The following is a 16,109-nucleotide window of genomic DNA, read 5'->3' as shown; positions in this document are numbered from 1 at the left end:
CCATATGCAAGTGTACAAAAACTATGGGCTGTATTCAATTTGAGGCGAAATGTCGGAATCAGCGATAATTTATTGCCGATGACATCATTTTCGCCTATTTCAATTATCCCCGTTTTCAATTACATTGACTTTTCGACGGTGCGAAAAGTCAATGTAAAAAAACGGGGATAAGTTTTCACCAGCCTTTTGCTGGCGGGAAAGTGCAGAATTGGGGTTTAGGAGTGCAGGCTTAAAAAAATAGATTGTCCCCTAAAAAAGATTTTTTTTTTTTTTATCTTTAAATCGGGACACTCCAAAAAATGAACTTTAAATTTTGGTGATAAAAAAAAAATTTAAAATACAGAACACACTTATATAAAAAAGCCAAATTAAATCCAGAGGGGTTCCCTTATATGCGGCATGTGTCTTCTTCATTGCCGAAGTAGCAGCAGGTGCATTTTTGAAGAATTTTTAAAATCATTTAGGGACCTTAAAATATGCTTGCACCCATTTTCAAGTACCCCAAATTTGATGAAACAAGTAATTTTCCCCCCCAAAAAAGCCTAAGTGCTATTCTTCATCTTCACCACTTCTTCAACAGCCGCATTTATGTACCTGCCGCGGCTATTACAATCCCTGACTTCTTTCAGCTGGCTAAAATGGGGGTACCCATAGTGAACCCCCATGTCTGGACATCTTTAGGGGGGATCCAGGGACATTTCCCGAAAATTCCCGATTTTTTTGCGATACTTACCTTTCCGCCGGCTCCCGTTTTCGCTGCTTCCTAATTGAATACGATAATAAAGCGGGCATGCATCAGATTTTCTATATCCCCGGAAAACCTGCGATGTGGAGCGAAGAGTCTAGCACGGACTTTTTGCTCTTAAATTGAATACCCCCCTATGTATTGAATTTGCCCTGTTCCCTACAGTATGGAATAAAAACTCGTTTACATGTATAAGCAGTGCTTTGTCTGATGGTGCTCAGCGCAGTAATGGCAGCTTTTTTATTTGTTTGATGCTTTCTAATGCTTATAATAAGTCCAGAAACGGGAAGAAATAAGTTAAATCCTTTCATAAATTTGTAAAATTAGCATTGAAGTCAAGGCCAGAGTATGGAAGTTACTATGGAGTTTATTTACTAAGCTGTGTTAGGAGATAAAGTGTACGGAGATAAGGTACCAGCCAATCAGCTCCTAACTGCCATGTCACAGGCTGTGTTTGAAAAATGACAGTTAGGAGATAAAGTGAATGGAGGTAAGGTACCAGCCAATCAGCTCCTAACAAAGCTTAGTAAATAGACCCCTATAAACCTTATAGCAACTTGTAACTTTATCTAACCGTAGACCAAAGCACTGCTGATAAGGGAAGGTCCCAGTGTTTGTTGGACCAGTCACTCCTAGATTTATTTTCTTTACATACCTTTATGAGAGGACTGAGACTTTGATTTGGATCGCGGGGAGTTATGAGAGACACGGTTTGTGTAATCGTGATCATAGTCATCATCGTGATCTTCATCTGGAGGGGGAGGAAGAGGCCTGCACAACAAAGTACAATTTGCTTAACAGACCAAGTTTGGTACCAGAAACATGGCATTGTCTAAAAGTGTAACAATCATAGAAGCAGGAGAAACACTGTCAGCATAATATAGGAAAACAGTAGCTACATATTGTGAAACTAACTAAAGTAGGTTGCAGACAGCATTAATTACACCCTTATCCTAATTTATATTATTAACGTTATAGGGCTACATCGCTATTACATGGGTCTGTCACAATAGTCATGATCATTCTAGGCAATTCTGCCAGACAGTAAGCGGTTAGGGAGGTTCCATTCATACATCAGCCAATCTGCTTGCTGCAGAGCAGACGGTGTGACTGTAGAGGCATTGTGTATTGGGGATTCACAGTCCTACACTATACATTATATTGCACTGAAGAAGGGGCCATTATGTTCACTCCCAAAACATTTGCTTTTTTTCTATATTGTTCACCTGTTTATCTTGCTGCACTAATAATTGGCCCAAATAAGCTGCTTTTTAAAAATGTTAATGTGTTGGCGTTTAGCCTTATCCTTTATTATAATGGACAATATTAAAGGTGTGAGGAGACACGGACAAGAACACCTCCTCTACACGAAGGAGACTGCAGTGAGGGTCACTCCATACCCTTCTATTACTTCACCAAAGTAATAACTTATTATAGTGTTATTTTGCCGTTATCAGTCCTCTCATTGTGATAAACGCTATATTGTCGCCCCTCTCATAACTGCTACTACATACTAATTGTGGATGAATGATTTTATATTTGTGACAGTATATGCATTATATATAATCATGTTCCATAATGCATTGGTAAACTGTATATCTAGTATTCTTAGCATTGACTATTCATTACACAGTCACTACACATTTTAAAAAGTAGTATTCTACAAGTATCACTTTATATATTGTTTTCTACTTTAGCGGCTTTGTGTTTTGGTGGTTGTACAGACCAGTCCTCATACACCTATCCTTTTTGCGCCATTTGGCCTAGATACCTGGCACGACATAGAAGCTCTGCCACAGGTAGGGATTTCCATGCTTGAGTACTTTTTCACTAATTTTGCATCTTAATTCACTAAACGTGTACTAAGTAGCTAACTTCTTAGGATTAGTATTTCTTGTCTCAAAGGAATTGGTATAAAAGTAGCACGATGCATGGCGCAGGTCACTCATAATGAACCTGTCTTTTGCCTTCTTCCCCAGATTGCATATTATTTCCTGAATTTTGCATTCATTCGCTGATAATGCACTAAGTACGCAGGATTAGTATTTTTGTCAAAAAATTATTAGCATAAAGTGGCAGATAAACCATAAAAGACTAATCTTATTTATACCTGTATGGCTTGTCACTTCTGGAACGGTGCTGTTCATCCCTCGATCGTGGCCGAACATGTTCATGTGTGTTTATCTAAAAAGAGAGAATATAAATATATATATATATAATTTTTAGTTTTATAAAAGAAAAAAAAAAAAAGCATACAAAGAATATTAATACAGATATCGCCACAAAAAAAATTAAAATTAACACTTTAAAGTGCAGCTCCACAATGCATCACGTACATGAGTGCACCTACTTTTCAGTCTAGTGCGTTGAACCTGCACATGTAAAAGGCATAGTGAAAGTTGTAAAGTTTCACTTCAAAGTTAAGCTGGGTAGACACTAGGGACGTTGCGCCGACCGAGCGGCCGATTCATACACGCTTAGCGATCGGCTGCTTGACAGGTCACAGCTGGGAGGGCATTTGAGTGTCCCTGCAGCAAAAAGGCGGGCGCCGGAACAGCCGTACACACAGTCAGATGCGGCCATATATCTGCAGCTATATCGGCTGTGCTGCACAGCTGACGCGATATGCCTGAACGACGTCGTTCACAGACATATCTGGGGTACACACCTGCCAACGCACTCATGATATATATCAGCCGTTTAATCGAACAGCAGATATATCGTCCATTGTGTACCCTGCATTAGTGTTCCCACTAGGCTATTTTAGCGTGGTCTTGCGGCTTGCTCTTCATCCGAGCACCATGATAGATTAGTTCTTCCACTTCATGCCCAACAATAACACACTCTAAACTGACAGCACGAGCATGTCACAGGTGGGGCGGCGCGCTTGTCAGATGACACCAGGTTCCACAAGCTCCCTTGCAAGAACATTACCGGTAGCTTAACTAGCGGCAGTGTAAGCAAGACACCACCCACCTATCATAGCCACCAGGAGTCCAATTCCTAGTGCATATCTGGGCCTACTGACGCCTGTGGCTATAGACTCTACCTCCGATGCCTGCGCCCATCCAGCACCAGAAGCTATAAACTGTGCACAGCAAACAGCAGGAATGACAACTATCTGAGGCATAATCATGCTGCAGGCAGATCCTTCACACAACAGACCTGGTGACATTAACTTTATTGTACACCAAGAAAGGGCCTTATGTGTAGCTACTCCCACTACACTGACGTGCTCAGGCTAAAGTAATTTGTCTGGACAGCCCTCAAATCATCAGGTCAGTTTGTGGTGTGAGTACCTTCAATACCAATGCAGAGAGGTTGCCACAAATCTATTGTTAACTACAACACACATGCGCTTTATAACACAGATCACTACCCGCACCATCCAAATTCACCTCAAGAACAGAATATATTTGTGTTTGTTGGCATTAAAACAGATGGTTATTAACTATAAATCATCTCATTAAAATAAAAAAGTTTAATTTGGAAAATATTTAAAAACAAGAACGGTTAAATAACATGCAGTGAATCAATGTACACATTAAAATGCATAACAATAACTATATGTTGCAGCTTTAGAGTCCAAAATTTTGCCCTTAAAAATTAAAATGTGCCCTCCCTAGTAATCAACACCCATCCCCAAAAAATCCTAGAGTGAATAATAAAAGTTCACCCTAAAAATACTATATGACCACAGCCTTCACTCATTCTGTATTTCTCCTAAAATATTGCAAGGATAACTTCATCTATCACTTAGATACAGCACTGATGTCCCTTCACTCATGATTAATTTAGGAAACTGGTTATTTGACCTTGAAGACGTTAGTTACATTGGTTGAAGTACGCCTGCAAATTTTGCACTGAAATGCAACTGGAAGGTACAAAATGCGTCCCTTTAAATGTATATAACCTGTTCTCCAGCAACTCAGATTGGTGGTGGGGGGAAGGGGGGGGGGGGGGGGGGGGGAGACATGCTGTACACAGGCATCAAGCAAACAATAAACCAGGAATAATTAAATGTATTGATCAGGCATCTGAATATACCATCAGAGTTTTATTTAAATTTAAAGAGGGGAAGCGGCTTCGTGGAGTAGCATGTGCATGGAGGGCACCCTTTCCCTCTGACATATACAGTATTGTGCCATGGAAGTCACTTCGCAATAGGAGAAGATGGGGTTGTAGAGTAAGGAACCGCTCTAAAACTCAATTTCATTTTGAAATGGAGACTAGAAATAACTTTCGCAAATGGAAGAAGGCAAGGGGATTTCCAATGCTGGGCTACAGTGGCCTTGGCCGATACTAAAATGTGACCAAAGACAAAACAGGCAGATTTAGGAACTGTGGGGGTATACCAATGTAGAAAGGCTAAGGATGGGTCTGGGGTTAAGGTGAGGCCTAATACCTCAGGTATAAGGTAAATATTTCCATCCAAAAAGGGCATAAAACAGGACATTCACAAAAAGCATGAAAAATAGAACAGTCAGATTGTCAGAGACGCCAGGAAAATGTTGACGTTGCAGGCAATATCTTATGAAGTTTACAGGTGATCAAGTACAATCTATTTAAGAGCTTGACATTCATCTCAGTATGATTGTGCATATAGAGGGGGAGAAGGAAGAAAGGGGAATAGACTCTCACTGTTAAAGGGTGAAAGTACGTTGGAGACCAGTCTCCAATTTAAGCTGGACTAGAGACGTATCCGTCGAGTCTGTAGGAAGGGGAAATAAAACAAAACCAGTAAGATATGGCACCACGGGAAGAAGGTCTGGTCAACCTGCCTAGGACTCGATCCGGGGGTGATTCATACGGTTATATGTCATTCTGGGAGGCTTACGTTTCCACACATAATCATCTCATCTGTTGTAGTAATGTATGGGGGATTGCAAGGGGTTCAATAGCTAACACAAATATTATCGGGGAGAGGGGGCAACCCTGCCTAGTGCCACTGGAAATTGGGAAAGAAGAAAGCCACTGCTAAAAATACGGACGGAAGGGCCAGCATAAAGAGCAGAAATAGAACGAAGGATGTCTCCCTGGAGTCCGAACCTGGATGAAACCTGGCACATGTATCCCCAATGAAGCCTATCAAAGGCATTTTCGGCATCGAAAGCAGCAGAAGAAACAGTGACTTCGTATAGGATACCCATTCAACCAAATCTAGAAACCTGCGGGTATTATCCGGAGCTTGACGTCCCAGAGCAAAGCCCACTTGTCCTGAATTTATTAGCTCTTGCATTCAGAGGGGTCCTTACCAGGCTTTGGTTCATAATTTGAGCTGGATTAGTACTAGTATGAGAAACCGCTGTACAAAGCTGTAATAAAAGTGGGGAAAGGACTTCACCAAATGCAGAATAAAAGGAACTAACAAAGCCGTCAGAGCCAGGAGTTTTTCCCTTTGGCAGCTGACGAATTGCCAGCTGTATTTCCTCCAGAGACCAAGGGGCGTTCAGAGAGGCTAGACTATCCGCATCAAGAGAGTGAAGAGGGAGGCTATCTAAAAATAAGGCAATGGTACTAGTTCAGGGTTGGGGAGTTGAAGGGTCCCCATGTAGGTTATACAATTTAGCGTAATATTCCGAAATAAGTTAGCGATCTCAAGGGGGTTAAAACATTTCTTACCTGTGGTAGTAATGAGACATTTAATCCTATTAAATGTGCCTGCCTACCAGGAAGTTTACGTGCTAGCAGACAAACTATTTCCAGCAATATAAAACTTATGATGGAGGCAGGCAAGGGCTAAATACATACGTAGCATGAAAAGTTTCTGAAGCTGATGTCTCACATCAAGCCGTGGCTGGGCGGGTTTGATTCTGAGACTTCAAAGACCGGAGGGTTGACTCTAAATCACTCTGCGTTTTTCAAGAGCGGGCTTTGAGCTGAGCTCCCTTCTGGATGAAAATACAGCGTACTGGTTTCAAAGCACACCAGCAAGTCAAAATAGAAGTTTCCTCAGGAGAATTAGTCTGCATGTAAGTCGTGAGGGAGTCAGTAAGAATCTTTAGAGTCTCAGGATCAGACAATTGATATTCGGGAAATCGCTAGGAACGTGCAGAGGGGAAATGGCGACCCGTATCCCTCTCCATAAAACAGAAGCGTGGTCATGGGGAGAATTTTAATCCGCTTGGTAAACTGAAGGACTATCTTATCGAAGAGAATAAGTTCTATTCTAGAATAACTATTATGGACTGAGGACAAAAAGGTATAATCTCTTTCATCAAGAGAATAGGTGCGCCAGGTGTCATACAAGTCGAACTACGATAGAAATTTCTTAAAAGCTAGAGAGGGACCTAGGTCCTGGGAGGAGGAAAGAGAACCATGTGGAGAGGATCTGACTATTTTAGGATCAAGGACTAAATTAAAATCGCCCATTAGGATAAGTGCACCCTGGCAAACCTTATGTATTTCCTCAAAAGTTTCCCAAAGAAAAAGGGACCAGACGGGAGTTTGGTTACTTTAGTCTCCTTAAATGACCCAAAAAGAGTTTAACAATACCTGTGAAATCTAACATTTTATCCTCAATTTTCTGTTGTAAAAGTAAAAGGGGTGTTCTTATGGAACAGAAGGGCAACACTGTTACATTTGGATGGGCCATTAGCAGTATACCAAAGGGGAAATATCTGTGGTTTTTAAAAATAGGAGGGGCAGAGGAGGAGAAAGGAGTCTCCTGCAGGGACACAATATTGGCTTCATGTTTGTTTAAAGTGTAGAGGGCTAACCGCTGCTAATGCGGGGAATTAACATTAAGGGAAAATATTTGAACCATTAGATAAAATTAGATAATGAGAAAGATGTACCTGTCAAACACAATAAAGGGAAGGGACAGAAAAAACCAAGGGTAAGGAGGAAAAAAACATAGGAGGTGAAGATGAAGAAAAAACCCAAAAGGCCCAGTATATTGGACCACAGTAGTTGCCGTAGGAAAAAAATACTGTAGCATAGTTAACACGTGGGGGTGGGCCGATACATTCCCCACCAATGAGACCTTTTATGTGAGAGAACACATAAAACAACAGTGCCAAAGACAAACATACTACAATATCTTAAAATCTCAGCACAACTTAAAGAAAAGAGGTATCACAGTAAACAAAAGAGTCTAGAATCATTTAGAAAAAAATTTGCATTGCAAAACACGGTACTAAGGAAAACCTAGAAAAAGAAACCAGGAAAACCACAGTCAAAATATTAAGGTAACGCAGATATCAGACATTGAGAGTCCAGTAATGGATAATACTTGTGTCCAAGGATGGCAGAACACAACACCCAGGGAAGGAACACTGGAATGGAAATGCAGGAGAGAATGGTGTCACGAGGAATAGTCCAACCATCACAAAACAGAATCATTGAAGTAGAATAGCTGACAAACTCAATTGAAACCAACTCTGTCGCAGCCAACGAATACCTGGAAAAGCATGAGAAACCGGGAACATCTTCACCCCACATGGAACCAGTCAGGTTGAAGAGGGAGGCCTTAGAGATGTTGAGGCAATAGACACTTCCATTCAGCACCGGCTTCCAGGGATGAGATGACGTAACAGGATCCATCCTTCCATATTAAAAGCTTAACCGGGAACCCCCAGTCATACCGTATATCATGGTCCCGGAGCACCTGCGTAATGGGTTGGAAGGATCTGCGTGCAGCCTTGAGAATATCATCCTTATCATGGAAGAAATGGAGAAGTAGAAGGGTGTCTTGGGGAGAACATCCACAGGCAGAACAGGGTTTAGGAAGACAGTGAAACCAGTCGATCAGTAAATCCCGATCCTCAGCAGAAGGTAACAATTTTGTGAAGAGGGGCAGAGCATAGTCCCGAAGATCATTGGATACAGATTCCGGAACACCTCTGATATTATTCTGCCTTCTGGACCTGTCCTCCAGGTCATCAAGCTGGTCTTTGACAGTCGAAAGTTCCACCAAAACTGAGTTATGGTAAAGTAGACGATAGTTGTGGGAAGAGACAAGCTCCTGCATTTTATTTATTTTCCAAGTGATTGGTACGATCGCCAATATCTGCCACTTCACCAGCGAGTTGTCTGACGGAAGCCTGAAAATCAAGAGATGAGGTCCGACCGGAATGCCTGGAGCATCTGGTGCAACGTACGGACTGTAAGCAGAGCATCAGCAGAAGGATCGGATCCAGGGACAGAGGTAGCTGAAGAGGCAATCAGAGAGGTTGACACCACAGAGGACTTTACAATAGGTACCAGATCAGGAGTTTTCCTGGAGGCAAATCTAACAGGAGGTACGATAGTGGAAAGTTTGCCTCGTTCATCAGGCATGATGATCCTCTTGGGAGGGGGCGGGGGATCTGCAAGTAGTAGTTAATAAAGTGGTATGGATGCGCTGAGTTCTAGATCAGGCGTGTAAGAGCAGCAGGGGTCTCATGAGTGTGGAGTGAGCAGATCACGGAAGTAGCATGAAGTTGAGAGCAATGGTAAGTGTAGCAACCTGCAGGGGAGTGCAAATGGAGGGCACTCAGTCACCAACCTTGTGAGGAGTGGAGTTTGGAGGCCTTGGAGCCATAGGAGCTATGCCAGTTGGTGAAGGGAGCAGGGCAGGCACCACACAGACACACTGCAGCTTTAAGGAGGCGTCTGCTCCGGCAACAATTTTTAAAATGTTACATAGGATAAGAAGCACTTTTCCTTCTGAGTTTATTTGATGGTCTCTACTAATTCTTCCATGGCTTATCTTTCATACCAATCCTATGCTGAGCCAAAAGGAAATCCATTTTCTGTAGGACTTAGTATATGTTTATTCATTCATCTGTACTAGCAGCAACTTTCAATGACTTGCATCATAAACTTATGGGAAATTGGAAAAAGATCTAGAACCTCCCCTGTATCCATGGAACTTCCAAACCACTGTTGCCAGGAGAAACACCCACACTCTTCCTGCCAGCCTTTGCCTTTTGGTATGATTTCCATTAGTAACATATATTGCAAATTGTGTGTGCAGCTCCACTTGCAATATATCTTAAAAACCTGAAGACGGGGATTGCCAAATGATAAGAAAAAAAATTAGACTGGAGAATGTGTTCTTTACTGTGGAACAGCTTCAGTGGAAAAATTATTGGAAGAAAACCACCATAAAACCTGTTCAAACATATGTTATTGACAGCCTTCCACAGTAGCTGTAGAGTATAGCCATAATCATGTGCACATAGCATCTGACATTAGGGTGTGCCAGGGCAGACCCTGTCTCCATGCTTGTCAGTAAACTACCTGCGCTACCAGCATCCTGATGAGATGACTGTGTAAGCGGTCAGTTACTCACAAAACGTAGCAGCCCAGTGGCATCCTCCCCTTCACTTTGCACACTAATTATCTAACCCCCCCCCCTGGAAGAGCTGAGGACAGAGCAGTGCAGTAAATTACTCATATACAGATGTGCCCTCTCCCACACAGATGTGCCCTCATTTATGTTTCATTTTTTGCACTGAGCACTCATGTATGTGATGTTATGTTATTTTACATATGTTTTAGGATGTGGAATTGCTCAAGTTAAACTGCAGAACCTTTTAATTATTAGAAATCCATATAAAATGTGTATTTTTACACAACAGATTCCATCCCAATTAATACATAAATGTGTTTGTAGCACTGTTATTGGTTTTACCCATAATAGATGTGCCCTCATACACCTATACTTTTTGCGTGAGACAAGGTACGATTTCCGTGCTGTGCCCTTTTTCCCCAATTTTGTTCCTTAGGGCCTGATTCAGAGTTTGATTGACATGCTGCAGCCAGTTGGGGGGCAGGGAAGGGGCGGTGATAGCCAGCACTCTAAAAAACGGGGGTGTCGGAGTCTAGGGTCTACGTGTTCCGACAAAAATTTCCTAGCACCAGCAGAGTGAAAACATTGGCCAACATTAGCATATTTACACAGCTGCTTTGTGTACCTTGTCCATCTCTAGATCAGGCCCTTAGTTTGCATATATTGTACTAGGTACTTAGGAATAGTTTTTTGATGCAATGGAATCAGTATAAAGTTGCATATAAAGCATAAGGATGCATGGCGTAGGTCACTCGTATCAAAACCTGCCTTTTGTCTTTTTTTACACAGACTTCTAAGGTCCTACGAAATCTCCTTTGTTTGTGGTATGATACACTTCCACAAACGCGTTGTGGACATCAGACCTTTGATAGATCCTTGTTCTTTTAAAAAGACAAAGTTGTCCACTCACACCTGATCATCATCCCATAGATAGAAATACCTGACTAATTTCATCTTCAAAATATCTGCCAAGCCTAAAACATTAAAGCATTAAAGCATTTTCCTAAAAAAAAAAAAAAAAATGAGCATGTCTAATTTTTTTGATTTGGTTCTCATTATCTACTTTTAGGACTTGTGTGAAAATCTGAGGTGGTTTTAGGCCAAATTTCATCATAAATATAGAACATTCTGAAGGGTTCACAAACATTCAAGCACCACTGCAAATCATCTAGAATTGTATTAATGGGAAATCATGGTGATACCAACGAGTGTATCCACCCCAAACACAAACTATTTAGACATGCATATAATCTCCACTCAGCTACTGGACCAAGTGATTTTTAACTATCACTGCTGTGTCATCTGTATTCCTGCACTGGGTATCTCCACCACCTCTATGGTGACAGCAGCTGCTATTGAACTTGGAGAGCAACGGCCCTTCCTATATTTCAGTAGCATGACACTAAAGAAAAACCAGGCTGCACATTGTTACTCCATACGGGCAGATAACCACAAGAGTACCTGTGCAGTATGAGCAGACACCTTCACTAGAACCAGAAAAGTAAATCTGGGTACACACTAGACAATATATTAGACTATTTGTTGTTTTGAAGCAAATCGGAACGACAAATCGTTCACATAGCCCAGTGTGTACGCACTATTGTGCGCTCCCGTGCATCATTCATTGCATCTTCAGTCATGCTTCTGGATGCGGCGGGGGAATGATACATCGGGGTGGTTGTACACCAGATTGTACAGTGTGTTACGGACCACCCAATATATTATGACACCACATCTGCTGATGCTGGGTACACACATTGCCTAGTGTGTACCCATCTTAAGGATGCTCAGTTATGATAAATGACCGTTACCGCTGTCAGCAGATGACCACTGGTTAATGTTTCTGCCTTTTGCTTGCTCTCCTCATTATAAAAGTAGTAAACCAACGGTACCTGCACAGAAGTGCTAGTCGCTGATGTCTGTTTTATTACTGGAGGCTACTTAAAGGCATTAGGTGTTCCCCACACCTTTTAGATTTGTAAGTTTAATTGGGCAAAGTCACGTTTACCTACTGTCTCCGTGACACTGTCTTTTTTTTTCATGATCCCTCACAATACAGTATTGCATACTGTCACTTTATAACTAAAAAGATAACTTACATAATGGCATGGTCATGCAGTTCTACTAGGAGGGGAGGGAGTAAAAAAGCATAACTGAAGTTGTTCTATCATTTTCACCACGTTATCCTGGCACTCTCAGTCCAGTGTGACACATCAGTGACCACTACAGAGGCGCCTAAGCTATGTAATACATATGAGGTGATCCCATTCAGTTAATGGGGATATTTATGAAACTGCTGCATCAGAAAAAAGTAGTATAACCCACACTAACCAACAAGATCATAATTTTTTATAGTTAATTTAAAAAATAAAAATAAAGCAAATGTCTTATTGCTAAGGGCTTCTCAAGCATCAGTTTCTAGGACTGTTCCTGAATGACTGCACAGGTATCGGTCTTTGCGTTTCAGTATTTGGGCTGACGAAGATTTACAGGACCCTAAGGCAGAATTAGTGCTGAATACAATCCAGCACCACAGCCATAAAAACAATTGTTTATATGCCATGAGGGGGTCCATATACAGGTCAGGTCATTTGACCTGAGCACTCAAATTAATATACAATTATACCACACATGTCCAGCCAGAGTAAACATGACAATCCAGTTCCTGCGGGGAACAATTTATACAGTCGGCTGATGTTTCTCCCCAATGTCAGATCACAGTCATCCCATCCATATTTTCGTCCAGTCCTTAAACAGATGTTAATCATAGTTGCCATGACTTTTCATTTAACAAATGCAGTAATTGCTAGTGTGCCCTATAGTACAAAAAAATTAAATAGGGCACCTAAACAGCTGTTTTTTTGGGCAGATGTTAACTCTTTGGACATCCAAACAGTTAGTGTTCCATTATGACAAAAAAAAAAAGTTTGACGCATGAAAGCTTCTCACATTTAATTCCCAAAAATTACAAGTGTACTGTGTATGTCTTCTATAAATATCTGAATATAGTGACATTAATCCTTCTATTTTCCTACACTTTAACAATTAAGATTTCAAATGAATTACTATGGTTTTAAAAAATATTTTTAAAAAAGTTCAGCAAAAAACAATGAACTGATTTTACACTTACCTCCAGCTCGTCCGTTCTCCTTCCATCTGGCATTTTATCACGTCCTTTAGACTTCTTATGCGATTTTTCCTCTCTTTCCATTAACCAGCGGGCTATTTCCTAGATGACAATTAATTTAATAGTTCAGAAATGTACTCCTTTAGCATATGTGTAGATAAAGTAGTTATTTCGAGATATTAGAAGCCATTGCCATCACATCCATAATATACTAGAGAATCAGAGGCAGTCTATGGGCATTCTATAGTCTTTGTTTATATCTATCGATAGATAGATAGATAGATATATAGCAAAAAACAGCGGCACTCACAGGGCTAAATAACATAGACTCTCGACTCCAATGTGTTGATGTTCGACATTTCAGTCAGGACGACTTTTATCAAGAACGATCTTGATAAAAGTCGTCCTGACTGAAACGTCGAACATCAACACATTGGAGTCGTGAGTTTTTGTTATTTAGTCCTGTGAGTGCCGCTGTTTTTTGCATGTTGTACATTGGTTTTCATACCATCTGAGGGCACCTAGGCAAGTACATCCTCTACAGCAGAGTGCCAGCTTGATTTTTTTTGTGATATATATATATATATATATATATATATATATATATATATATATATATATATATATATATATATATATAGTCCAAATAGGTCCACACTCTCGTCTTCAATAATAAATTGCTGGGGTGACACACCCATATGGGATCACAAAAATCCTCTTCTTTTTTTAGATCTTAACCAAAAAAACAGGTTGCTACCGCTGCACTGGTTGCACCACTTGTGGCTACCTAGAAACGGGTCCGGATGTTGTACATCCACATTCAGGAAAACGCATACCAATCAAACATGTCCTGTCATGCACCACTAAATACATCATTTACATGATTCGATGCCCTTGTGGACTAGTCTACATAGGCAAAACCACCTGCACAGCACGTATCCGAATGGCCCAGCACCGCACTGCTATAAGACAATCGTTGGAAGGAAAAGAAGTAGACCAACCAGTGGCACGACATTTCAAGAACCTACGCCACTCCTTATCTACCTTGGTCTATAAAATAATTGACCACATCCCTCCAAACAAGAGGGGCGGGGACAGAGAGAAAAGACTTCTCCAATTAGAAACCTATTGGATCCACAGAATGAACACTGTGTCCCCTTTCGGACTCAACAAACAATTGTCCTTTTCATGCTTTTACTAAAGTAACAATTGTATTCTTCCACAGTTGAACATCCACAATACACACTGGGTATATTTTACCCTTATATTGTTTTATGTGATCATATATGATTATTCTTAGCATCATCCTTTTGCTCTCCATATTCTCATGTTTTTCCTCGTGTTTACGTTGTTTCTCCATCATCCTTTTGGTATTCCTATCCCTTTGTTCCCATTCCTAGTGAATGTTTTTTGTCTCAACTGGCCCTTATGGGCTTGACCTATATTTTGGATAACATATACCGTGACTACAGTCACTCTACACTGGAAACGCCTTATACCGTCTGATCTTTGAAGCTAAGCAGTGTAGGCCAGGTCAGTACAGGGATGGGAGACCTCCTTGGAATACCTGGTACTGTAATAAGGTAATATCCATGGTTTTAATTTGAGACATCACATCCACACTCCCTCATTTCTGTTCCTTACATTTTTCCCTATTTTGACTCATTTTTTATTCATTCTTTCGATTGGTTACCTGTATAGCTCTGCATTATTGAATTGTACATCAGCCAGCTTACTTACTCTGTGACCTCACTATCGGCTCTGTTTATGTAGTCACACGGATGTCTCTATCACTGACAGATGTTCAACCTATATACCGATATGTGTTTAGTTATAGTAATACATCCACCATTGAAGAGTTTCAATTAGCAATTTAACACGCTAACAAGCATGTATTTAACTTAAGGACTGTACCAGTATTACTCATCTCCAATGGTTATTTCATGGATTGTATCAATGGTGACATTAATCTCATCCTGTCTCTCCACAGCTCGTGTTTGTTTACTGAATGTGTTATTTTTTACTTTTTACTTTCATTTATTTGTTTCTATTTTCATGTTTACATATGCAGTATACACTGCACATTTATCTCGTGTTTCTGCACCAGATTGATTTCACTTATATGTATTATGTATATGTTTATCACATCTTGTCCTGCCCATATTACCTGCATGGCATCTCCGCGCACCTTGGAGCTTTTTCCCTATTTTCTGTCATTTTCTATTGCCCATATAGCTTTTACAGCTTAAACATAACGTTACCCACCAGATACTATCTTTTTACCTAGCCTGCATTTCTTCCATTTACCTCACGCAGCACTCAGACGCCCCAGGGTTGCCAAGGTAACCCGTGGAGAGGTCTGATGAAGGCGCGTTACACGATAGTCACGCGACAGCTCCACTAGCTGGGTTGCCACGGTAACCTACATGCAGCGCCTGGAACTCTAGACGGCCGCGTCATCATGGTAGCGCCGGCCCCGCCCCTATCACGTGTTTTCACGGGCGCGCGACAGATGAGATGGGCATGGACATTATGGGATGTCACTGGGTATTTAGGTAAGATGTTTTACACTTCACTGCCGTTCTTGATAAAAGTCACACCGACTGAAACGTTGGACGCTGATCTCTTGGAGTCGTGAGTCTCATTTATGTTTCAAGTCCTGAGAGTGCCGCTGTTTTTCCCTATATACTTGGTTCACACACCATTAGAGGGCACCCAGGCAGGTACTGACTACACTGTGGAGTGCCGGCGTTATTTCTACATATATATATATATATCTCTATATCTATCAAAAAAGGTACAGCACACTCCTTCCCTTGCCATCCAACCGCTGCGGTGCCAGCTGCAGTAATTTGTATAGCAATCCAAGCGCTGCACTCAACGGACTTGCAAATGAAGACCTCACATCAGCATAATTTGCAACGTTTCGGGCTTTATTGCCCATCGTCAGGCTGCACAAA

The 16,109-nt window shown here is 41.1% G+C and overlaps 1 protein-coding gene across 2 annotated transcripts in view; it reads right to left on the bottom strand.

The window, feature by feature from the left end:
• The window catches only part of CCDC50 (coiled-coil domain containing 50), a 107,908-nt gene that overhangs the window by 10,600 nt on the left and 81,199 nt on the right, over positions 1–16,109 (bottom strand). For both annotated transcript variants that reach the window (XM_088444807.1, XM_088444808.1), the window contains 3 exons: positions 13,153–13,251; positions 2,856–2,929; positions 1,401–1,516 (listed from right to left, as the gene is read on the bottom strand). In XM_088444807.1, the coding sequence (XP_088300933.1) occupies positions 1,401–1,516; positions 2,856–2,929; positions 13,153–13,251 (289 nt within the window). The remainder of the gene's footprint in view (positions 1–1,400; positions 1,517–2,855; positions 2,930–13,152; positions 13,252–16,109) is intronic.

The sequence above is a fragment of the Taudactylus pleione genome, unplaced genomic scaffold, assembly GCF_031769625.1.
Source record: "Taudactylus pleione unplaced genomic scaffold, aTauple2 ptg000372l, whole genome shotgun sequence".
NCBI lineage: Eukaryota > Metazoa > Chordata > Amphibia > Anura > Myobatrachidae > Taudactylus > Taudactylus pleione.
This window is presented reverse-complemented; position numbering and strand designations above follow the sequence as displayed.